The 25,504-nt window shown below is 43.0% G+C and overlaps 2 protein-coding genes and 1 long non-coding RNA gene across 7 annotated transcripts in view; 1 reads left to right on the top strand and 2 right to left on the bottom strand.

Annotated features, from left to right (window-relative positions):
• Nucleotides 1-671: 671 nt before the first annotated feature.
• On the bottom strand, nucleotides 672-23,367 carry ulk1a (unc-51 like autophagy activating kinase 1a). 4 transcript variants are annotated; one of them, XM_021621360.2, is made up of 27 exons: nucleotides 22,776-23,367; nucleotides 22,566-22,658; nucleotides 22,437-22,478; nucleotides 15,043-15,075; nucleotides 14,882-14,918; nucleotides 13,427-13,600; nucleotides 13,035-13,108; nucleotides 12,841-12,942; nucleotides 11,598-11,656; nucleotides 9,022-9,104; nucleotides 7,592-7,642; nucleotides 7,303-7,394; nucleotides 7,010-7,142; nucleotides 6,781-6,841; nucleotides 6,520-6,606; nucleotides 6,037-6,162; nucleotides 5,774-5,928; nucleotides 5,617-5,687; nucleotides 5,371-5,504; nucleotides 5,110-5,225; nucleotides 4,636-4,767; nucleotides 4,291-4,448; nucleotides 3,982-4,166; nucleotides 3,691-3,809; nucleotides 2,762-2,919; nucleotides 2,383-2,518; nucleotides 672-2,244 (listed from the first exon to the last, which is right to left on the bottom strand). In XM_021621360.2, exons 1-27 carry the CDS (start codon nucleotides 22,863-22,865, stop codon nucleotides 2,186-2,188), a joined length of 2,760 nt encoding a protein of 919 aa, XP_021477035.2. In that variant the 5' UTR covers nucleotides 22,866-23,367; the 3' UTR covers nucleotides 672-2,185. The 4 variants fall into 4 exon arrangements, with proteins under 4 accessions (XP_021477035.2, XP_021477034.2, XP_021477033.2 ...); XM_021621359.2 differs by having other exon boundaries at nucleotides 4,291-4,451; nucleotides 6,037-6,159; nucleotides 22,776-23,366; XM_021621358.2 differs by having other exon boundaries at nucleotides 4,291-4,451; nucleotides 22,776-23,366.
• LOC118937367 lies at nucleotides 22,142-24,256 on the top strand. The gene is made up of 4 exons (XR_005034675.1): nucleotides 22,142-22,383; nucleotides 22,596-22,693; nucleotides 23,569-23,623; nucleotides 24,161-24,256. It is a non-coding gene; the product is annotated as an uncharacterized LOC118937367 (long non-coding RNA).
• LOC110535948 (adhesion G-protein coupled receptor D1) overlaps nucleotides 23,708-25,504 on the bottom strand; it is a 44,209-nt gene continuing 42,412 nt past the window's right edge. For both annotated transcript variants that reach the window (XM_021621357.2, XM_021621356.2), the window contains one exon: nucleotides 23,708-25,412. In XM_021621357.2, coding sequence (XP_021477032.2) covers nucleotides 25,317-25,412 — 96 coding nt within the window. In that variant the 3' untranslated portion in view covers nucleotides 23,708-25,316. The remainder of the gene's footprint in view (nucleotides 25,413-25,504) is intronic.

Below are 25,504 nucleotides of genomic sequence, written 5' to 3' on the forward strand. Positions count from 1 at the left end.
TGGGTACCCTGCCTTGGTGTGCCCTGCCACTTCAATGGAGTGACGTCAGGGTTGGCCGTCCCGAGGATCCCTTATAGAAGTTTCAATCTATTCTTTGAAGAACCGGAAGCAGTTCCGTTTCAAAGGCCCTGAACGACCCTAGACCGAGGTTGATTGACAAGAATTTAAACCAATCAACAGTTTTAAATAAAATACGATCCTCTTTGTACATCAACAGAGAATAGAGGGAGAGTTTCTTAGTAAAGGCGCGTTCTAGTACCTCTATGGGTGCTTATTCTAAAGTTCTTCAAAAAAACTAGCTATAGCCAATTGAGTATCTCTCATGCTTCTTTAAAATATTGAGTGTTTTTATTCTTTATTCCCTAAAACCAAGTGTGAAACCTTTCTATGAGTCACACAATAATACTTAGTCATGAGCTATGACTATTCAAAATATTATAGTATATTTTACCTCCATCTACTAATGCCTCACATCAAAACATGCCTCCTCTATACTGTAGCTCTGCATTTGGTCAAATGTTCTGTGGAGCAGCTGGCGTGTGTAGGCTAGAGGACAACAGAAACATCCCACATAATGTAACATATATTTGAATCATTCTTACACAATATTCTCATATGAAACTGATTTTGGCAGCTTGGTTTTGGTGAACAAGAATAACATACAGTCAAAATAATTACAAGGACATTTAATATTCAAAAGGTGCCTAGTCAAAAAGTAATTCGGAAAGCTGATACCATTTTCATTGAATGTAAAAACAGAAATAGGTTCATTCAAATGAAACAAGGCAGTCATAAAAAACGAAATATTAAAACCAACCACTCCACACAAAACAAACCCCCCAGATTTATACAAAATCTTACAAAAAATATAAAATACAGGACAGGTTTTCTGTACTGAAGTTTAACCTATTTCAGCCATTTATTTGCCTCATCCACAAGCCTATACATTACTGATCATTCACTAATATTTGTGCAAAAACAGACAAAAGCATGCAGCTCGATGTGGTGCTCGCTGAGTAAAATGACCATCTTGCTGGGAACACTGGGAAAGAGTGGCTTGAAATTTGACACTCTTTACAGAAAATTAAGATCTCGACAATACAGTAATGACATTCTCTGACAAGTTCCTAACAGTTTATGAATAAGTCTATCATAAATGTATTTGTGCTACAGTGGCTTGTCAAAAACATACACATTGCTAAAAGCAGTTTAAAAAAAAAGACAGTAATCCTTAAAAAAAAATAATCTGCTACAAATTGGCAATACTTGGTCTTCACTTTCTCTTACACAACTTTCCAACTCCCGAAAATGATGCATATTTTTGCCTCCAGTTTAAAGCTGCAATTTGTAACATTTTGGGCGAAGACCAAATTCACATAGAAATGTGTGTTATAGATCTGTCTGACGTCATTGAAAGCAAGTCTAATACGCAGTAGATCTGTTCTATGTGCACTATTCATCCCGTTCTTAAGTTTCGTTTTTGTGTCTTTTATTTTTGGTTTTGTACACCAGCCTCAAACAGCTGAAAGTACAATATTTTTGGTTTTGGAAAATATATTTCACAGCAGTTTAAATGGTACAATGATTCTCTAGACTATACTTGCTTATTTTATTCCATAAACTGAAATGGTGGAGCGATTTCTGCATAGTGCATCTTTAAATATAACACCAGCTGGTACCAAAGATATTTACCAAATTCCCTTCTATTATTGAGTGCCACCTTCTGTACATTAAATTACACTCTCAGACATCTATTTACTCTCAAACAACTATTTCAAGTAAAATGAGCTAATTTGAGATGAAAATAATACATTTTGTCCAGTGACGCCTGATAAATCCAGTAGATTAACAGTAACATACTATTGGCCAGGCATAACATACTGTAGCATGAAACACAACACACACTGCTCTCAGAGTGGAGTCAGACAGAACCAAACCCACTCTTCTTCTCCTCTCTTCTGGTACTAAAAATGTTTTGTGCTAGGCTGTGGGTTGAGAGCAGCCATATCAGTGGCCTTGTTACTGAGCATGTTCAGTTCAAAGTGCTTATATGTGTCAACAGTCCAAGGTGCTCCATCTTCACATAGGACAGAGGGACATCAGAGGGACATCAGAGGTCTGGAGGTGCTCTAACCAAGCTCAGAGGTTCAGCTAATATTGTAGCTATAGTCCAAAAGCCTTAAGCTCAATCACCCTGTGCAGTCTGCAGAGCAGAGAGGAGGCGTCTCTCAATACACTGTTTACCTGAGATCAAAACAAAGGGGGAAACACAGTGAGAGACATTCCTAATTCATATCTTCAAATAGATGTGTGTGTGTGTGCACATGTTGGCACGTGTGTGTGTGTGTGTGCGCGTGTGTATCTATACTATAAGCTACTTACATTTACTTATGTTGTCGATGTCTGCCTGCTCTGTGATGGTAAGGGACAAGCCCTCCATGAGCAGAAGGGCTTTATGGTATCTCTGGATGGGCGCCTGGCCACGGTGGAACATCTCATCTAGGGCTGCTGACTGCACCTGGAAAATAGCAACACACACACTCAGCTATTAACATTGCTCTTACAATATTATAACCACATCATAAATACTGCAGTAAAAGTAATGTCATAAAATGATATTTACTCTATCTAATATTCATCGTATATCATACAATATGCATGTCCAATGAGTTTGTTACACAATACTGTAGACCACTAGACAGAGAAAGAATGGGAGCACAGAAATGTACAGTACTGTGCAGTGAGAGAGAGGAGGCCTTACCATGGTCACGGTGTGACTGTAGATGAGTTTCTCTGCAGTGATGTTGCTCATGTGGTCCATCAGTCTCTGCTTGTTGAGGAGGAAGCTCTGCAGGCGGGCGTTGAGGGACCGACAGGACGTCACACTGCTCTTATACAGCTCATTCATCTTCTTCATCACTACATACAGGAGAAATGACTTTCATTTAATACACTTTATAAAGCATGATCATTAGCCTCCTACAGTCTAAACCCTGTCAAAGCTGGGGAATCAAAAGGAAGTTTGTTTTGAGGTGTCTGTCCTATATCTGAGAATTCTAGGACACGATACATTTCTTGGGGGACATGTATTTATTAACCCTTTATTTTTGGCACTAAACTATCTCCATAAAAACTGGTACCAGGGGACCTTCAGACGAGTCTTGTGAGGCTAGAGCAAAACAACTGACATGGACGTGTTCGGGAGAGACTCACCTTTCCACAGAAGGTGTAAGCCCAACTTGTTCGGACACTACAGACAGAAGTTGGAAGATCGGCTGTACCGATTTCAAAATAATCCCAAGACGCTTGTGGGGGTCGTAGAACAAAACGGAGAAACACCATCGTGATCGTGAGAGTCTCATCTTTCCAATAGTCTGTAGGCCAAACCGTTTGAATGCTACAGACGTTTTCGTGAGAAGACCGATTTTCGGGATGTCTCATGATCTGACAAACACCGTTCTAGCTCTGCAGATGTGGAAGTGCAACATCTGCAGATGTGTTGGATTGAGACGCATCCAATGCAAAAAAAAACAGATATCTGACCGATTTTGATGGGGATTTTTAAAATTATGCTAATTAAATTTCCACGGGGCCGAGGGGAAGTCGAAACTCTCGGGATTAACAGGATTTAATGGCCATTTTGTTTTGCACATATCAATGAGAAGAGGAAAATATGGTCCCATGTCTCACCTTGCTTGACTGTAGAGGAAGGGAAGAGTCTGCCTTCTCTGATGTCCTCCATAGCAGTGTGTAATGCAGACGAAAGATATTCTGCAGCCTTCATGTACAGCACCAACTGCTCTGCATAGCTGCGATAAACACATTGTGAGTACCAACGTTAACTTACACAAAAAGATTACTCCCCAAAATAAAATAAATACATCTTGAAGTATTAAAAATACATCATTACGCTGTGATAAAAAAAAAAAATTGGTCAATTTTAAAGCTCAGGGAATCAATAACAGAAATGCATCCCCTCACCCCCACTCCCGACTTAGAAGACTGATCTGATCAGCCACCAGGCTTTGCTGCAGGAAAGACACATCAGGAGCGTCCTCACTGGTCTCACTCTCAAGTCCAGTGTCTTTAGAACTGGCTATCTCCATGACACAGTGGACAAAGGCAAGAGTGAAGCGCAGGTTTCTCAGGCCATCCGTATGCCACTGCTGTGAAGGAGAGCCAGAAAGGATTGCATTTTGTCAACAGTCTAGTTTCTGGCAATGTGCAAACTGATGAATCCATTCATGTGCAGAGATCTAATATATTATAAAGGAGTGTTTATGTGTTTACCCCCATCAGTGTCTCCTCTGGGAGCTCTGGAGGGTCAAAATCTATGGCCCTGTCTGGGCTGGCTGTCATGGGGTGGGTAATGTGCTGGTAGTTATGTACTTCTCTATGGGTTCCTCTGCTGATTGACCAGGATGGGCTGACATAGCTGGGGGAACCCACTGCTAAAAGGAAATATCAAATATGAAAACGTTTTTTAATAGGATTCAAAGCATTTCTCCCTCTGCACATCCCATTACATAGACCCTGATACCATGCTGGAATTCTGAATGTCTAATCAGACTATACTGATCTACTATGAGAACCAAATAAGAAACCCTTCTAAGGTAGTTGAAGATCCCTATGTACCTGAGAACGTCCTGGTGGGATTTGGTGGGGTCCCGGCATTTCCTCTGGATGGAGATCCCCCAGTGAACACGACTGAGGTGGGACTGCCTGAGGCTGAGGTTCCTGCAACCCTCAGAGCACCACTAGTTGGAGCTGTAGGGACACATCAGGGGGGGAAATGGTGTCTACTGGCTGAAATGTCATGGACATTGATCATGGACCTCCAATGCAAATGTATGGTCATATACCCACTGACTTGCAGTCAGGAACATTATCAAACATTTACTTTTCTTGTCAAGCCTCACATGGGTTATAGATAAGGCGTGTCCAGGATAGATTAAGACCCTACCTAATATATGAAAAGAGTGGGCAGTGGCACAATTACATAAAGTCTAACCCAAGGGCAATAACAGGCTTACACAATTAGAAACAAACAATATCTTTTTCCACAGCTCAAAACCCAATCCCCTTGGTTTGCCCATGGTGCCCTGGTACCTGTGGTGTCCATGGACCTCTCAGTGGGAAGGCTCTCGTTACTTCCTCCATCCAGCAGCTGAGCTCCAAAAGCAGCCTTTAGCATCATGTCTGACAGACGGCCTGCACTCAGAGACCTGGAGATAGGACACACACACACACAGATACCTTCAGAGGGCGTCAGCAGACACGTTTAATCATTAATCAATCATACCTTAAGATAGAGCCCACTACCACACTTATGGATATCAGATAGCCAGTATCTGTAGAGCTGGTTTTAACCTTTTGAAGGGGCCCTTCCTCTTCCCTGTGACCCTGCTGATGTGGCTCAAGTCTGATACTGTCCGTGTTCGGGTGGGAATGATGGGAAAATCCTCAAAGCTGGTGGGCCGGGGGAATTCATGTGGAGGCGTGGCCTAAGCAGGAATCAGGAAAATAACAACATGAGAATGTTGTATTATAGAGTAACTACTTCCCTCTTGAGCTTGCAGAAGAGACCACTAAATGTGACATTGTTTAGTGGATGACCTGAGGGCTCTGTTGTCCTGTCCAGGTGCTGAAGAGGCCAGTCTGCTCTGGGGTCTCTGGGATAGTGCCCACTGTGGGAAGAGAAGTGAAGAAGCACATGTTACAGTGAGTATTGTAGTAATGCAGTAATGGAGGTCTGAGGGGATCCCTACTGTACCTTGTGGAGAGGGCTGGTAGGGTTTGGCCCCTCCAGCTGACAGCCTGCGGTGGCTGAGCACTGCCCCCCCGGGGCCTGATGGGAGAAGGGAGGCTCCAGTCTTCCTACTCCCTGGGGAACTGCCACTACTACTATCAACACAGCAAAGGGTAGCCCTGAAACAGATGTGTAACGTGTCATCAACAATTTCCAGAATACACCCCCACGGTAGAAATGCCCCACAGAGAGAGAAAGGAGAGAGTGAGAGAGATAGAGAGATGTACCTGGTTGAGCCATGCAGGCCAGCGGGGTGTAGGTTTTGTTCTATGCGCTGGTAGTTGTGGATCTGTGTTGGGACAGGAATGGGTACAGACTGGCTGTAGTTACTCCCATTGAACTCTGCAGGCCTGCTGCACAGACAAAAAGGGAGGGGTGAGAGGAAAAGGATGAGTACACCTCAGTGATTTTGTAGGATTGAACACAGCGGGGGGTTGAAGGGAAACAAACACAGTAAATGCCTGCAAGAACACTACTTGTTCCCTCATAGATTTGTATCTCTAAGTTAGGACAGGTCCATTCTCCCACAATGTTTGTAGTATGACAAACACTAAAGGATGTTATTATTTGATACCTATCAGTTAAACAGGAGTGTGCTTTATACTAAAGTCTGGTCAGATTAAATGAGGGTGAGATTGACAAATGCTGTGAAACTTCTAATAGCCCAGGTTTACTCCCCATCTGTCCCCCTCAGTCAGCCCTGCTCTTACCTAACAGGATTAGGGGGGCAGAGGGGTGAAGAGGGGGGTGGTGTCCTGCCTAGACTCCCAAGTACCCCAGCAGACAGCAGAGAGCTCCTTTATCATCAAGACAAAGGTACAGGACAGAGTCAGTCAGTGTTACCCACTATCTACTTGCTGCTATAAGGACCTCTCATAACCATCTCCATTGTACAGATTTCTACAGTAGGACTATACATTTCCTGATATTAAATACAACAGAGTTATATCATTCTCCTGTGCCCAACTTACCCACTGTACAACATGCTGCCCTGGACAGGTGACCCATCTCCCATGTCACATGTGATCTCACCTGGTGGTAACAAAACAGGATCCAGGGACATATCAGTCACATGCGTTTACAGCATTAATCAAACCCATATCAAGAACACAATGCTGGTAAAGTTAGAGCTAGAGAGACAAAGAGAGAGAGAGACAGAGACAGACAGACAGACAGAGAGCGAGAGATAGGGTGTCTTACTGGGGAACTGGGCAGGCACCATGACAAAGTCATCCATCTCAGAGGAGGTGTTCCTGCTGTAGTGGAGGGCTGTGCACCGGGAAGGGGTGGGCTCGGCCTTGGGCTGGAGTCTCTGCAGCACCGCATCGGAATGCTGAAGGGGAAAATATCTAATATTAGACCCTAGGTGACTGGTATTGGTAGCAGATCATTTCCCCTTCACATTATAAAGCATTGGGCTGAGCACTTGGAAAAGTGCTATATAAATCCTATTCATCATCGTTATCACTCCCCAGAGAGGAGGGGGGACTCACTTGAGGGGAGGAGGCCAGGTGAAAGGTGGAGGAGCTGCTAGAGGAGCTGGCAGACCCAGAGCTGGGGTAGGAGGGCATGGGCACCGGAGAGGCTGGAATGATGAAGGACATGGTTACTGTGGTACTAATCCCAACCTCATACTGGGGGCATGCCATGGCTTTGGTACTCTTTATTTAGGTACTAAATAACTTGAGTTGTACATTAGAACTCATTAATAATTCACACCTGTCTAAAATGCAGTTCTAATCCACAGAGCAATTTGCCTGTATGGCTTATAGGGATACTCACATTTCTTTGTGGATGAACTTGACTCCAGGAAAGAGTGATGGAAAAACTCATCTGTGTGGGTAAACAATGTCAAATAAATTGAAATAAGACTGACATTGCGAGGACTGATTGCAGTTCCATTCCAGTGAAAAAGGCATCATATCAGACAGGGCCACAGTGTCTCCCAACCCCTCCTCTCTCAGCCTCCAGTATTTATGCTGCAATAGTTTACAGTGAGGGGGGAAAGTATTTGATCCCCTGCTGATTTTGTACATTTTCCCACTGACAACGAAATGATCCGTCTATAATTTTAATGGTAGGTTTATTTGAACAGTGAGAGACAGAATAACAACAACAAAATCCAGAAAAACGCACGTCAAAAATGTTATAAATTGATTTGCATTTTAATGAGGGAAATAAGTATTTGACCCCCTCAATCAGAAATATTTCTGGCTCCCATGTGTCTTTTGTACAGGTAACGAGCTGAGATTAGGAGCACACTCTTAAAGGGATCTCAGCTTGTTACCTGTATAAAAGACACCTGTCCACAGAAGAAATCAATCAATCAGATTCCAAACTCTCCACCATGGCCAAGACCAAAGAACTCTCTTGTCAGGGACAAGATTGTAGACCTACACAAGGCTGGAATGGACTACAAGACCATCGCCAATCAGCTTGGTGAGAAGGTGACAACAGTTGGTGTGATTATTCGCAAATGGAAGAAACACAAAAGAACTGGAGTATTTCTCCTGTCTTAGCCGGTGTCCTGTGTGAATTTAAGTATGCTCCCTCTAATTCGCTCTCGTTTCTCTCTTTCTCCTCTGTCTTTCTTTCTCTCTTCTCTCGGAGGACCTGAGCCCTAGGACCATGCCTCAGGACCACCTGGCCTGATGACTCTTTGCTGTCCCCAGTCCACCTGGTCATGCTGCTGCTCCAGTTTCAACTGTTCTGCCTGCGGCTATGGAACCCTGACCTGTTCACCGGACGTGCTACCTTGTCCCGGACCTGCTGTTTTCGACTCTCTCTCTCTCTCTCTCTCTCTCTCTCTCTACCGCACCTGCTGTCTCTAACTCTGAATGATCGGCTATGAAAAGCCAACTGACATTTACTCCTGAGGTGCTGACCTGTTGCACCCTCGACAACCACTGTGATTATTATGACATCTTGGCCATGTTCTGTTATAATCTCCACCAGGTACAGCCAGAAGTGAACTGGCCACCCCTCAGAGCCTGGTTCCTCTCTAGGTTTCTTCCTAGGTTCTGGCTTTTCTATGGAGTTTTTCTTAGCCACCGTGCTTCTACATCTGCATTGCTTGCCGTTTGGGGTTTCAGGCTGGGTTTCTGTACAGCACTTTGTGACATCGGCTGACATAAAAAGGGCTTTATAAATACATTTGATTGATTGAGACAGCAGTGCAAATGTTAGTGAGTGAGAGAGTGAGTGAGGCTAACCAAAGTCCATGCGCTCCTTATGGTTCCTTTGCAGCAGGCCCAGGAGCAGGTGTCTCAGGTGGACTGATGTCTCCCGTGGAATGCTGGGAGAAACACAGGTTTACAGGTTTCACTTTGAAAACATATATCTTTAATGACCTTAAGACAAAACAAGGACACAGAGTAATATCACACATTGGACTGTTTTGTGTTTGTGTGTATTGACTATTTATAAGATTATGTTTTGAGATAGTTTATAAAAGCAATAAGGCCCGGGGGTTGTGGTATATGGCCAATATACCACGGCTAAGGGCTGTTCTTAAGCACGACGCAATGCGGAGTGCCTGGATACAGCCCTTAGCCGTGCTATACTGGCCATATACCACAAACCCCTGAAATGCCTTATTGCTATAATAAACTGGTTACCAATGTAATCAAAGCAGTAAAAATAAATGGTTTGTCGTACCCGTGGTATACGGTTTGATATACTAACGCTGTCAGCCAATCAGCATTCAGGGCTTGAACCACCCAGTTTCTAACGTGTCGTGGAACACACCTTCCACGTCATGCATTATTTTCCACAGAAAGCATAGCCCTCATTGATTATCCCTTACTAAGCAATGTATCAGGTTGTTATGACACCCTGAGCTGTAATGTGGTTGTGTTTTCCTAGCACTAAGAGCAAGACTGTGGGATATGATACTGACTGAGTGTGGCCGTGTGCCTGTGTTTATGTTTGAGTGACTCAGGGCCTTTTGACACCCTGACCCTTACAATAAAAGGTTGCCGTTTTGAAACTGCAGTGAAAGTGCAGTAACTGCAGTTGACTGTGGTATTTTGGACGCAGTATTTGCAGCACACTGCAGTTAGACTGCACTCTGAACGCAATCTTTTTTGTAAGGGGAGCCGTGGTGTGTGTGTGTCTGTGTGATATATCTGGGTCATGTGGAAAGTGATAGCGGTGCAGTAGCAGGCAGCTAACAGCTGTTATAAATAGTGAAAAGCAAATACTAAACCCTGCAACCCACACAAACATCCACATCCTTATCACAGGCTTTATCAGAGACAGAGTTCTACTAAACTGGTATTCCCCTGAGTGACACAAATACACAAGCTCACAAAGTAAAAGATTAAAATATAACAAATGCATATGGCTGTTTTGCACTTCAAAGGGGATGGATAGGGGGATAATATTTGTGACCCTGAATAAGAGATACACAATTCTACAGCTGCACCATCAAGAGCATCTTGACCGGTTGTATCACTGCTTAGTATGGCAACTACACCGACCTCAATGGCATGGCACAACAGAGGATGGTGCGGACAGCCCAGTAAATTACTAGGGCCGAGCTCCCTGCCACCCAGGACCTCTATATTAGGCGGTGTGAAAGGAAGGCCCGAAAAATCATTAGACTCCAGCCACCCAAATCATAGACTGTTCTCTCTGCTTCCACATGGTAAGCGGTACCGGACTGACTCTATGCACATTCACTCTATGCACACTCTACACACACACACACACACTTCATTTTCCCACCCACATACTGACTCTACACACAAGTACACACACTCACATAAAATCATCATATTCACTGCTGCTACTCTGTTTACCATATATCCTGATGCATAGTCACCTTCCCCCTATACACATCTATCTATCTCTTCAGTATCCCTGCTCATTGTAAATATGCTTTTGGCACTGACCCTGGAACTGATCCTGTATGTAGCTTACTTACGTGGTCGTGTTCTTCTTCTTTCTATCTCTCGTGTGTTTTTGTTCTACTTGACTTTTTAGAAATAGAACCACTGATACTGATAACTGCATGCAAGAAATGCATTTCACTGTACTTGTGTATGTGCCGAATAAAACGTGAAACTTGAGTGTATAAGAATCTTTAGGTGTGGCAATAATGTTGACATCTATAAAAAAATATATATAAAAATAAGCGTTAAATAAAATCTCTTTCTCTGAGAAATTGTATTAAGCGCCTATCAGAGTCCAAAACATGTTTGAACTTGCAACCTTCCGGTTACTAGGCAAACGCTCTAACCACTAGGCTACCCTGCCGCCCCAGCATATTGGACCATTGTCTTCCATACTTTACGGATTCTCAGTGTGGCTCAAGCAATTTCTCCAACTGTCAACACTTTCAAATGAATAGAGGACATGTTCTCCGATTCGCGTTGGTTGGGAATGTTGGCGAGGTGTATGTTTGGACTGTGCATCCCCCACAGATGGTGGTCTGAGAGCCGAGTAGCTATGTGTCACAATGGGATGCTGGACTATGGACTCTGCGTCTGTGGACTCCGAATTACGATTTAGTATGAATAATATAATTGTCCTATTTTTTGGAGCTTACAATATAGCTCGGTGTTTGAATTATTTATTTTATACAGTCTTTTTTGCTCATCTTTATCAAGGGGGCCAATCATTTTGGAGGTGACTGGACATTATAGGGTTACCTAAAGTAATCTGCCAGTAAGCTGATTAGACACATAAGACAGATCTGCCTGTTTATGCTATCCTCACACCTAATCCTGTGTGTGTGTGTGTGTTTCGACTCTCAGAGCAGAGGCCTGCAGGTCTCACTACTAACCTGGGCTGGAGGTCCCTGTTTCTCTCATAGAAGAGACGCAGCTCCTGGGGGCTACTGGCCTATAACATGACGAACACACAACACAGGACACACACACACATCCTGTCTGTAACAGCTGTAATACACTGTTCACTTACAATCACATGCACTTTATTTATGAAACGTTTAACGCTTTGCCGCAAAATGAAATGATGAATGAAAAACAATTTGCAATAAAGAAAATTGCCTTTAATAAGAAATCAACTGTGATTTTACACTTCGGGTCAGAGGACATACACGTTGTCATTTTATTAGTTCTCTTTTGTGGTTGATTGTGCACTGGATGTTTAGGACTTGTCAACTAAAACCAGGTGACATGGACAGTCTAAGTGAACACTACACCATCACATGATCACCCTGCCACTGACCCTGTCTGCTCTGAACTCACTGGCCTGTGCTGGCATGCTTCTCTCTGGGTAATTGCTATTCAAATAATTTAATGCAGGAATAGCCCTATACCAAGTACAAAGGTTCAAATCTTCGAATTTCAGACAGCTTCAACCTAAAGCTAAATCATTGCTGACTTCCTAATAAACAGGCAGATCACTTAGCCTTTCAAGGAAACATGAACATAAGTCAAACTATTCTCGCTTGGCAAACTTGCTGACAGCTCTCTAGAACTCTCTCAAAACATGATTCAGCACAGCATCAATCAACCCTAACCACATATGCCACAGTCCACCGCATAGAGTGGCCTCCTAGATGGTAGGGTGATAAACCCCCTGCCTGCCCTGGCTGTTGTGAAACAATGTTTACCCTGGTCTCAGCCATTTCCTCATCCACCTGGCAGCTTGGCTGTTTGTAAACAGGGATCTTTCGGAACAAGTGGACACACTGTCCAGACCCCCATGGGTAACATAACAGCAGGGGAACACACAGAGAGGCACACGGTGTGCTGTGTGTGTGTGAACATGCTGTTTATCACAGGCTCGTGATGTGTTCTCGTACTTTATGCGAACAGCTGTCTTTCATATGATCTATGGTCAGTTCTTTCATAATATAACATGAACCACGGTAGTCAGCCTGTTCCGAAAGGCATTAGAAATCGTAAAAGACCTATTAGAAGTTTCTTATGCAAGAGCATTCAGAGGTTTTAGAAAACATGTTAGATTAGCATGAGTAAGTAAAGTAACTATAAAGAAAACTATACGCTTCCTAACATTCTTGTTTCCTAAAATTGTGAGAGTGTGTTTTTATCACTCACCTGAAAGGGAGCTTTCCCAGTTAAACACTGGTACACTATGGTTCCTATGCTCCACAGGTCGGCCTTGGCATCATAGTTCTGGGACATGATCACCTCCGGGGCCTGAGCACAAACAGACACAGCACAGTGGGTACAGTATTTGACCATAAGGTGGGTTAGGATGTGTATGTGTATGGGCAATAGGAGGTTCTCACCATATACATTGGGGAGCCACACAGAGTGGCTGCCATAGTGTTACACTGGAGGTGACGTGCAAAGCCAAAATCAGCTGGAGAGAGGGCAAAATCATCAGCCAAAAACACATCTCAAAACACATGTTTTCACTTATTTTCATTCTCTAAACCCACGATGAGAAATGTTTCTTTCTTTCAGAAGGGAAAACTGGAGGCTAAATGATGGACTCTTTCCAAGTGAATGATTTAAGAGACTAGGGTAGCTGTATCCTTTAAGTGGCAATATGACAACTAACCGTCATTGATCAACAAACAAATCAGTTCCCGACCACACCCTGCAGCAAAAACTGTCCAGCTTCTCTTTTGTGTACTTAATGTACAGTATATTACCCAAAACATCCCAAAACACAAACCTATCTTGATGCAGGTGTTGTTAGGGCTGGACTTGCGTCCCTCAGGGTGACAGAGGAGGATGTTCTGAGGTTTGAGGTCTCTGTGGAGGATGCCCTTTTCTTTCAGCACCTTCATGGCCCCAGCTATCTGCTGGAGGAAGATCCGGATGGTGTCCTCACTCAGAGTAGCCTTAGCTGCAGTCACGTCAGAGGCCAAACAGGAGAACATACATGGGAAATAAAGTTATTAGGACAAGGGTCATGAGATCTGACAGTAGTACGGTTACGAATATATAGCTAGCTGTAGGAACTTCTTCCAAAATGTGTAAAGGACAGGAATAACTAACTGACACCATAATCCCTCAAGCACCTCGGCTGTATTTTTAGCCTCTGTGTTTTTCCACCCTAGGAGAGGAGATAAGTCAGCGACAGATGGATGAGGTCATGTTGGTACTACAGAAGCCTTGCAAGGCGTGTCTGGGTGTTGGATGTGCCAAGCTAATGGCAAGGGCGAGCAGGCACAGGAGATGCAGGCAAATGTCTTGTCTACAAAACAAGACAGCTTGCACGAAAGCAAAATCAGGCCACAACAGGCCTTCGATCTTTAAATAGACTCATCGACCTACGCACACATGGTAAATTTAGTCCATGAGACATCTGTATGCCCTCGGTCTAGTCACTGTTTCTGAAGGGGAGTGAGTGTAATAGAAGGAGGAGATTGTCCGTTGATATTCTGCTAAGAGTATGAGAGGAGAGAATGTTTTATTCTGTTGATTTATGATGGTTTCAGTGGGACGATTATTGTCCATTTTGGCTATGAGAGAGCAGGCAAAATAGGGAGGTATATTCATTGCTCAATATTGTTATGTTACTCTAGGTCTGTGTGTGAAGGAGAGATATTTTCAGTGGCCTTGTGTTTCTTTAGTGAGTGTAGGGAAACATTCATTTTGGTGTTAATCACAAAGAGATCCTGTTCTCTATGTTGGGCTTAATTTGGGCCAAGCTCTAAGTATTAGTTGTACAGGCCTAGGCATTGTGTCAGCACGTAACCCACATCTAAATTATATGTCACATTGTTTTGCCCAAGGATGATTATGGTTCTACTTTTCATGATCTTTCAAAATAAAATGATTACAAGTACTCAACAAAGGCCGCAACGAAGTCCTCAACAAAGTCTCTGGCAGATTTTATTACTATAACAACAATAGCTTATCACAATAACCTGCAACCAAATCTTTGTCTGGTTGGTCTTCGTTTGACCCTGTTTCACACTAGCCAATTGTGTTTGGTTCTTCACTCTAAGCAATACAAATGGGTATTAATACAGGCACCTGAAACCCCTACAGTACAATCACAACGAAGGTGCTAGAATGCTTAAGATGTTAAGATGTTTAAATTCCTTTTGAAGTTCAAACATGAGTTAAGAGGAGAGACACATTTGTCAAAGCTCTGTTTGTGAGGTGACAGTATACTCACAGTGGAGGTATTCTGCCAAATCTCCTCCATTGCAGTACTGTGAGCAGAAAATAATGGAACATTTCATTAGATATAATTGAATTCTTTCTTTCTACAACCACTATTAATCCACATACTGTATACAGTAGCTTATACATAAAGCAAACCAGACTTCCTCTTACCTCCATGACCAGATACACACACCCAGCCATTTCCTGTTGGAGAAAACATAAAAAATAATTGATTGTGGTGACATAATATATCCATATAGATTTTTAAGATCGCAAATGTTGACTAAAACTGTGTATGTTCAAAATACATTTACCCGGCAACAAGGGGAAAAAAACCTACAACCTTTGCAATATATAATTATTACTTTTGTTCTGTTCATTTTCCCCCCAAGGCAAATTAATTCCATCCACGGTTGTTTTAAATTAGATATGCACTACAGTCCCAAGTGGGATGGGCACATGTAGTAGGTTTGAATAATGCATACATGTAGAGACTATCCCATAAGAAACAAACGACACCCCTTCATAATTTAGAGTGGGCTGGCTCCCATTTGGCCGATCATGCAGGGTTGAGCTGGCAGCAAGGTAGGTGAGAGGTTTAGGCTGTCAGTCCAAGCTGACTGCTATTGAATGGATTATAAGGGTGTGACTGGGAGGGGAGTGAAGAAGTGGATTCAGGTTTCACTTGAATTTATAAGGTTTTAGTAGAAACCAGTATCCTTTATCCCCACATGGTACAGACATCAATTCAACATCTATTCCATGATGTTTCAACGTAATTTCATTGAAATGACATGGAAACAATGTTGATTCAACCAGTGTGTGCCCAGTGGGTCTTTTAATAATTAAACAAATATTGCTCAGTTACTCAAAGCAAATGGTCCCATTTAGAGATACAATACATTGTATCAATCAAATGTCACCCAAACAAAATGGAACTGAGATAAAATGGGCTGAGTAAATGTTAGATACATTACATGACAGCTAGCGACATTACAGTAGGACAAAAGCCCTTCCTTTCATGTCTCCATATCACCTAGCAGGTGTCAGGTCATTAACGATCATTACTCATTAAGTTGCTGAATACTGTTCCTGGGGAGATTTCTGCTGACTGAGCTCCTTGTCTGTTGTCTTAAGCCTTTATTTAGCTTGCAGGCCGGCTGCACCCTGCCATCTGTTTAAGACCAGTGAACCCAAACAGATCAGCAAACCATCTAATGTCTGTCTGGTGACGGGATCATTTTACAACCACATAGGGCCTTTAAGGAAGGACAGCCAAATACAGCTGCAGCTGAAGCCCCATACAATACCTGAGATGGGAACATTGAGATACTCACCTACACGCAAATTTGATAAGTTTATTCATTAACCAGATGCCAACTGACAGTAACGGATATGTTATAACAATGTATCAGATTAGATGTCTCCCATTTACTGGGATTGGATTGGCTAGTAAAATAAATCTATAGATTGATTGTTCTGGTCCAACAGCTGGCTTCAGCTGGTCCAACAGCTGGCTTCTTCTAAGGCCAGCTGCCACTTGGGACAAGAAAGTCTTACCTACTGTATGGTACTGTAGCACTCAGCCATAAACTGGTCTACACGTGAAAGTTGTTCTTCTGCTTCACATGGGAATATTTTTTACAGAAACCTCTAGGCCCCTCAAACTCAACTCTGGACCTCAAAGCCAGTCCCACTGTGTTTTTTCAATGTTCCCCTCTAATCAGGGACTGATTTAGACCTGGGAAACAAGGTGTGTGCAATTAATTATCAGGTAGAACAGAAAACCATCAGGCTCTGGACCTCGTAGGGCAGGGATCATCAACTAGATTCAGCCGTGGGAAGATTTTTTCTTCAGTGGATGGTCGGGGGCGGAACATAATTACAAAAAAAATGTAGATTGCAAATTGACCGCAAGAAGCCCAAACAGATACAATATTTCAAACCTTGCTTACATTTGTATATCCCTTCTCTCTATAATGCGTGGGAATACTTGGGAACAGATTTCCAAAAGGAAAATCACTTGGAGATGATTTCCTGGTGTTTTTACAATATTTTATGTCCAAGAATAAATATACACTGCTCAAAAAAATAAAGGGAACACTTAAACAACACAATGTAACTCCAAGTCAATCACACTTCTGTGAAATAAAACTGTCGACTTAGGAAGCAACACTGATTGACAATACATTTCACATGCAGTTGTGCAAATGGAATAGACAACAGGTGGAAATTATAGGCAATTAGCAAGACACCCCCAATAAAGGAGTGGTTCTGCAGGTGGTGACCACAGACCACTTCTCAGTTCCTATGCTTCCTGGCTGATGTTTTGGTCACTTTTGAATGCTGGCGGTGCGTTCTCTCTAGTGGTAGCATGAGACGGAGTCTACAACCCACACAAGTGGCTCAGGTAGTGAAGCTCATCCAGGATGGCACATCAATGCGAGCTGTGGCAAGAAGGTTTGCTGTGTCTGTCAGCGTAGTGTCCAGAGCATGGAGGCGCTACCAGGAGACAGGCCAGTACATCAGGAGACGTGCAGGAGGCCATAAGAGGGCAACAACCCAGCAGCAGGACCGCTACCTCCGCCTTTGTTCAAGGAGGAGCAGGAGGAGCACTGCCAGAGCCCTGCAAAATGACCTCCAGCAGGCCACAAATGTGCATGCATCTGCTCAAACGGTCAGAAAATGACTCCATGAGGGTGGTATGAGGGCCCGATGTCCACAGGGGGGGGGGGGGGGGGGTTGTGCTTACAGCCCAACACCGTGCAGGGCGTTTGGCATTTGCCAGAGAACACCAAGATTGGCAAATTCGCCACTGGTGCCCTGTGCTCTTCACAGGTGAAAGCAGGTTCACACTGAGCACATGTGACAGACGTGACAGAGTCTGGAGACGCCGTGGAGAACGTTCTGCTGCCTGCAACATCCTCCAGCATGACCAGTTTGGCGGTGGGTCAGTCATGGTGTGGGGTGGCATTTCTTGGGGGGCCGCACAGCCCTCCAAGTGCTCGCCAGAGGTAGCCTGACTGCCATTAGGTACCGAGATGAGATCCTCAGACCGCTTGTGAGACAATATGCTTTTGCGGTTGGCCCTGGGTTCCTCCTAATGCAAGACAATGCTAGACCTCATGTGGCTGGAGTGTGTCAGCAGTTCCTGCAAGAGGAAGGCATTGATGCTATGGACTGGCCCGCCCATTCCCCAGACCTGAATCCAATTGAGCACATCTGGGACATCATGTCTCGCTCCATCCACCAACGCCACGTTGCACCACAGACTGTCCAGGAGTTGGCGGATGCTTTAGTCCAGGTCTGGGAGGAGATCCCTCAGGAGACCATCCGCCAGCTCATCAGGAGCATGCCCAGGCGTTGTAGGGAGGTCATACAGGCACGTGGAGGCCACACACACTACTGAGCCTCCTTTTGACTTGTTTTAAGGACATTACATCAAAGTTGGATCAGACTGTAGTGTTGTTTTCCACTTTAATTTTGAGTGTGACTCCAAATCCAGACCTCCATTGGTTGATAAATTTGATTTCCATTGATAACTTTTGTGTGATTTTGTTGTCAGCACATTCAACTATGTAAAGAAAAAAGTATTTAATAAGAATATTTCATTCATTCAGATCTAGGATGTGTTATTTTAGTGTTCCCTTTATTTTTTTGAGCAGTGTATTATATATAATAATACTAATTTGTAGACTGCAAATTGACTGCAAAAAGCCTAAACATATATAATATTTGACTAAAACACTCATTTCAAACCTTGTTTACATTTTTATATGATCACATGTACATGTATATTATGCATGAGAATACTTGGGAACAGATTTCCAAAATTAAAATCACTTGGAGCTGATTTCCTGGTGTTTTTACAGTCTTTTATATCCAACAATGAATTATTATTATTATAATTATTTTTGCTCAGGAAACATGGGAGGACAAATTGGCCCACTGGCCTCCAGTTGGGGAACCACTGTCACGCCCTGACCGTAGATTGCTTTGTTTGTTTCTATTTTTAGTTTGGTCAGGGTGTGATGCGGGTGGGTATTCTATGTTGTAGGTCTAGGTTTTATTTTTCTATGTGTTTGGCCTGGTATGGTTCTCAATCAGAGGCAGCTGTCTATCGTTGTCTCTGAGAGCCATACTTAGGTAGCCTGTTTTCCCATTTTGAGTTGTGGGTGATTGTTTTCCATTTCAGTGTTTTCACCATACGGGACTGTTTCGGTTTTCCTTTATTATTTTGTTAGTTTGTATTCAGTGTTCAGTTTATTAAAATAATGATGAACACGTACCACGCTGCATCTTGGTCCTCACCTTCTTCCACCAACGGTCGTTACAGAACTACCCACCACCAAAGGACTAAGCAGCGTGATGAGGAGCAGCAGAGCTATCTGGAGAAATGGACATGGGAGGAGATACTGGAAGGCAAGGGACTCTGGGCACAGACTGGGGAGTATCGCCGTCTGCAGGATGATTTGGAGGCAGCTAAGGCTGAGCGGAGACAGTATGAGTTAACACGGCTGGCAAGGAAGCCCGAGAGGCAGCCCCAAAAATGTGTGTGGCTAAGTCAGGTAGGAGACCTGAGCCAACTCCCAGTGCTTACCGGGGCGAGAGGTTGACCGGGCAGGCACCGTGTTATGCGGTGAGGCGCACAGTGTCCCCAGCGTTCACGCATAGCCCGATGCGCTACATCGCAGCTCCTCGTATCGGCCGGGCTAGAGTGGGCATCGAGCCAGGAGGAATGAAGCCGGCTCAGCGCATCTGGTCACCAGTGCGTCTCCTCGGCCCAGGTTATATGGCACCAGCCCTACGCACGGTGTCCCCGGTTTGCCAGCACAGCCCAGTGCGGTCTGTTCCACCCTGCCGCGCTTGCCGGGCTACAGGGGGTATCCAGCCAGGACAGGTTGTGCAGGCTCGGTGCTCGAGACCTCCAGTGCGCCTCCATGGTCCGGTCCATCTGGTGCCTCCTCCACGCACCAGGCCTCCTGTGGCAGCCCCACGCACCAGGCTGTCTCTCCGTCTCCTCCATCCAGGTGCTCTCTCCTGTCCGGAGCTTCCAGAGCCTTCCTCCTGTCAGGAGCTGCCGGAGCCGCCCTTCACTCCGGAGCTGCCGGAGCCGCCCTTCACTCCGGCGCTGCCGGAGTCTCCCGTCTATTCGGGGCCCGCTGCAAGGGTCCCCAGTCCGAGGTCGGCGGTGTGGGTTGCCGCTCCAAAGGCGCCACTTAAGTGGGCCAAGACTATGGTGGAGTGGGGTCCATGTCCTGCGCCAGAGCCGTCACCGCGGACAGATGACCACCCAGACCCTCCCCTATGAGTTTAGATTTTGCGGCCGGAGTCCGCACCTTTGGGGGGGGGGTACTGTCACTGTATGTTTCTATTTTTAGTTTGGTCAGAGTGTGATGCGGGTGGGTATTCTATGTTGTAGGTCTAGGGTTTCTTTTTCTATGTGTTTGGCCTGGTATGGTTCTCAATCAGAGGCAGCTGTCTATCGTTGTCTCTGAGAGCCATACTTAGGTAGCCCGTTTTCCCATTTTGAGTTGTGGGTGATTATTTTCCATTTCAGTGTTTTCACCATACGGGACTGTTTCGGTTTTCCTTTATTCTTTTGTTCGTTTGTGTTCAGTTTATTAAAGGCATCATGAACACGTACCACGCTGCGCTTTGGTCTACTCCTTCTTCCACCAACGCAAAACCACGTTGTCACGTTCTGACCATAGTTCTGTTATTTTATTCTTTGTTTTAGTATGGTCAGGGCGTGAGTTGGGGTGGGCAGTCTGTTTGTTTTTTCTATGTTGGGGTTTTGAGTTCGGCCTAGTATGGTTCTCAATCAGAAGCAGCTGTCAATCGTTGTCCCTGATTGAGAATCATACTTAGGTAGCCTGGGTTTCACTTTTGGTTTGTGGGTGTTTGTTTCCGTGTGAGTGTTTAAGCCACACGGTACTGTTTCGGTTTTCGTTTTGTTCACATCCGTTATTGTTTTGTATTTCAGTGTTCAGTTCGTTTTGAATAAATCATCATGAACACTTACCACGCTGCGCTTTGGTCCGATCCTTCTTCCACCTCTGAATGCCGTTACACACGTTGCAGGGTCAGAGTTGAACAGCCCTGCTCTAAGCCAAAAGTACTCTCTGGATCTTGTAGTTTGTGGACGTAGGGTACGAGGGGGTAACGAACCCCCCTAAGAACAATTTCTAATTGCTGACACAAAAAGCAACGTTTTGAAAAAAAATGCTATGTGACTCAAGGTCATGCTAAGGTGACTAAACTATAAAGGGAAATAAATGGTAGAAAAAAAAGTAGACTTTTTTTGTTGTTGTTATTTCATGAAATGTTTTTAGAAAAGGGGTAATTGGGGTGCCAGTTACCCGAGTAGAAGATTATGGCATAGGGTTTAACACAAGTGTGTTAAAATCCATTTAATCCGTTTTATTTAGAAATGTCTTTAAGTAATACTTAAAAGCTAAGTCTAGTTGTCTAATTGTAATTATTAAAATATGGTGGGGGGGGGGGGGGGGTGTTGCACATGTGACCATTAATATCTGCACTATGAGGAGATTTGATGTAGTCCCTCTTAACTCACCTGCACATTAATTTCCTTTGTTCCTTTTCCATACAATCCATTATGTACAATTGCACTAAATATTATTTGAACAATGTAGGAGTTTAAATCCCAGCAGTCTTTAAAATGACATTCAGGAACAAAAAGTTTTCAATAGCTGTTTTTAATATAATATTGGAATGGAATATAACATTAAATCACATTGGAGTGTAACATTGTGGCAACTCTCTTATGCTCTGCTATTGCATGATTCTAATCTGTACGTAGGTCACAAAAAAAGCTATCCCCAGTAAAATTGGAGCACAACTCACTAGCCCACCTACTGCACTGCTCACACCTACAGTAATCCAGTCCCCACCTGTGACTGAAAACGGGGAGAGATGCTAATTTAAAAGCTCCCTCTTAAAAACGTAGCTAGCGATCCAGCAGTATGACATAAAATGCTGTGTAAAATAGCTAAAAGGCTATAAAGTAACATTAACTGTAAAGCTATCAGCCACTAGTGGAAACATTTACAACTGCAATTAAGTTCTGTTATCTTTTATAATGTATTTTACCTCAGACGATCTGGTAGTAAGGTTGCCCCAACACACTCATCCGACATATTAATACTTAAGTAAGTACATTTTTCTCTCTAAACAGGTGGATTATTTATCTTAAGGCTTTCCTAATTGTATATATTTTTTAAACTTGGTGACATCTTGTGGTCTTTATGTGAATTACAGGGGGAGGGGGGCAGCTACTCCAGGGGGCTAGTTACCCCCTAGTACCCTACGTGTTATCTATATCAGTTCTTAATAACATACACGCCTATCAACAGAGTATGAGCGAATGAGATGCAATGTTCTGCACATCGAATGTCAACAATTGCGCATGTGACAGCAGGTTTAGGAAAAGCTGTTAGTCAGCTTATTGTGTAGAACTAGAACAGTGTGTGATGATACCGACATGTACAGGTAGGCTCCATGTGTGTCAATAATACATAACGATGTTGAAAATCGACGCATACCTGGAAGTCAAGTAGTCCAACGATATTCTCATGTTTCAGTTCCTGTGTAGGGGAACAACAATTGAATGGTTAATTTGTCTAGGTCTGGACTTACAATAATTGCATAAAGTTTCGTCGTCAAATTATTACCTTTAATATTTTAATCTCTTTTCCTAACAGGGAATGGGATTTTGCCAAGTTCTTCTTGTTAATACATTTCACAGCTACTTCCATGTCATGCCTCTGAAAAAGGCAAAGGGAAAGACAGAAGATGAACGGTTATACAATCTCTCAATATAAAATGTATATAGGACTTATCTCACCCTGGTTATAACATATGTATAATAGCATACAAATTACCTCCTTATGTCTCCCTTTGAACACCACGGCAAAGGCACCATGTCCAATCAGGTCTTTCCTGTTGAACTCGAATTTCCCAATAGTCTCCATACTGTTCAATAATAATAACAACAGGTGCTGTGTATATCCAGGTGGAATCAGGATGTTGAGGTTACCACCGGAACAATTTGGAAGTCGCCACCGTTCAACTCCAGACAGCAAGAGAGGTGTCTAGATCCTTCAAGTCTCTCCCCGATTAAAAACCCTAACACTTCTTGAATCATGACGGTTTCATTTAAAATATCAATATCCTATATTAGAAGTTGTTGTCACCATTATGCCTTTATATAAAAAGCAAAATGACAGATCTCATATAGAACAGACTGAAAACTGTTTACAAAAGAGAAGAGTCAATTTCCCGTCGTTAGTTGGATATAAACTCCAAAGTAGTCTATATGAATTCTCAAAACGTACGTTTTCTTTACACATACAGATAAGTCACCTTTATCCAGACACTGTAGGCTATACTGGTTACATTTGTTGCGAGTCTTCACCTATCACGAACAAACGATCCCACTGTAGTTATTCATATCCCTGGGTGTGAGCATGCGCAACAGGAGTTGTAGCAGTGTTCACCTAGTCAGAAACATGAGTGCCACTGGCGCGCAATAATAACTTGTCTAATCATCATGGCCACAGGTTGCTTAACCTAACGCAACGCAATATCAGTGTATGTGTATATGTCATTTTCACACATAATAATAATAATAATAATAATAATGCCTTGTCTACCACATCATTTTCTTTATTTTAGCATTGCCACTTCTTAGGCCTACTGCAGTTGTCAATACTTCCAATAGATAGCGCAGGTGAGACGTTATTCTTTTTAGTCATTTTAACATACAGTAGGAAGGATACTGGGGTCTGTTGAGAGAGGAATTACATACAATACGTTTTCATGTTTGTCTTTTTATTCAACAAACTTGAACACAGAAAGTACCTTAGAAAACAAGCAAAAGACACGCCATAAGATGATGGTCTGTTCTGAAATACTGAAAAAAGACAAGTTATGGGAAGTGTTTTTAAATGATTTCATACAGCAAATCCTATTGTAGGAGACTAAGTGTTGGTACAGTGTCAGAACCATCAACATCTCATCAGACATTTCTCTCCAATCTCACAGTGAAACTCAACAAAAGACAATTTGCTGTGCTCAATTCAAAGTCCCACTCTTGTGTTTGTAAAAGACATGAATATGCTAGCCTATAACTATGTATCCTCTACTCAAAGATAAAGCATAAAACATCTAACGATCTACGTAATTTGAAAAGTTAACTGGAACACTGATAAAAAAATTCACAGAATTGTGTCTAACACAATTAATAATTCTCTATTTTTCCAAAAAGCATGAAATACTGCAGCTTTACAGACATGATGTACATTGTCAACTCATCTTCATCGTAAGAAGAAACAACACACAAAGAAAACATCAAAAGAGAGATGGGTATCAAACATTGAGTATTTTGAGTGACTTTGCAAAAAAAATTAAGAATCACAAAATCCATAAATAAATACATTAAACTGTGTTTTTTTCTTCTTCATTTGATTACACTTTTTACATTAGTGAAAGTATTATTTATTGTATCAACTATCCCTACACTAAGGCACATGTTTTTTTGGGGCTAGATGTTCTGCTCTTTCTGGAAATTAAATATTTCAAACAGAAAATAATTGTAATTTATTATTTTCATTGGTTCAACACATAATGCTTAGTGTGCCATGCAGCCAGGAGCCTGTGATAATCATGTATTAGAATAACCATTCTGAACCAGAAGTAACCGATTACCAGGCAGCTATTAGCCTCTTTGTCATAACCATAATACATACCGAAAGTAACTATAACACTCAAAAAAGTAAAAGCTACACTATGTTTACATATCACAAAACATTGGATAGCCTCTGGTCAAATGGATCATTATTCATCAAAAATACTTGGGTAGAAACATTTCAAAACATTATACACAATATGGTGGACAAAAACTATCTAAAACAGTTAATGGAATGCTTTAAATCCTCAAGGTTAACATCCAATATAATCTCACTCTGTTCCCTAACCATGGGTCCCCTCAGAATTCCCTTCTCTAAATGGGTCTGGCCAGCTGTCTTTTATACGAGAAAGGCACAGTCTGAGTCTGTTTGTCATCAGGGGGAGATTACATTATGTTCCATTTGGGGTTACAGCATTACATCAAATCATTGTATAGTGGAGGAGTAAGGGAGCGGGAGGCTGTGGGCTATGGAAGCTAAGCTCAGAGATGCCTGTAAGAATGGATACTCACTGTCATTGTGTATAGAGGTCTGAATGAAGACGCATGACATCCTGACTATGCAGCTGAACCACAGCATACCCCCTTATCTTTTCTTTCTGAGTCATATATCACATATAACAGTGCACAACAGCACAATGCTTTAGCCAGTGTCTGTCAATTAATCTACACTAGTCAACCCCTGGTTGGCATGGCATCCTATTTCCGCCCTTACTCGAAGTGATGCCCTCCAGTTTTAGACAGCAGAGAGGTCGATCCGATTGGCTGAGTTGGTGCTTTTGTCCCATGTGTTCATCTTTGTGGGGCTCGCCCCTCCCCTGTTTCCATTCATCTACAAGAGAAAAAGGAGAGCACACACTTGATCTCACGTTATAAGTTGAATTCACTTCTTTCTTCTTAGCCAATTAGACACCTCTATCTTGG

Source organism: Oncorhynchus mykiss, chromosome 11 (assembly GCF_013265735.2).
Source record: "Oncorhynchus mykiss isolate Arlee chromosome 11, USDA_OmykA_1.1, whole genome shotgun sequence".
In the NCBI taxonomy this organism is placed as follows: Eukaryota; Metazoa; Chordata; class Actinopteri; order Salmoniformes; family Salmonidae; genus Oncorhynchus; species Oncorhynchus mykiss.

Coding starts and splice junctions, on each gene's coding strand:
- ulk1a (XM_021621358.2), bottom strand. CDS start 22,865: ATGGAGACTATTGGGAAATTCGAGTTCAACAGGAAAGACCTGATTGGA. Junction 5,226..5,370: donor AGGAAGGGCCCCTTCAAAAG/GTTAAAACCAGC, acceptor TCCTATCTCCAG/GTCTCTGAGTGCAGGCCGTC. Junction 4,167..4,290: donor CAGAGGAGACACTGATGGGG/GTAAACACATAA, acceptor TCTCCTTCACAG/CAGTGGCATACGGATGGCCT.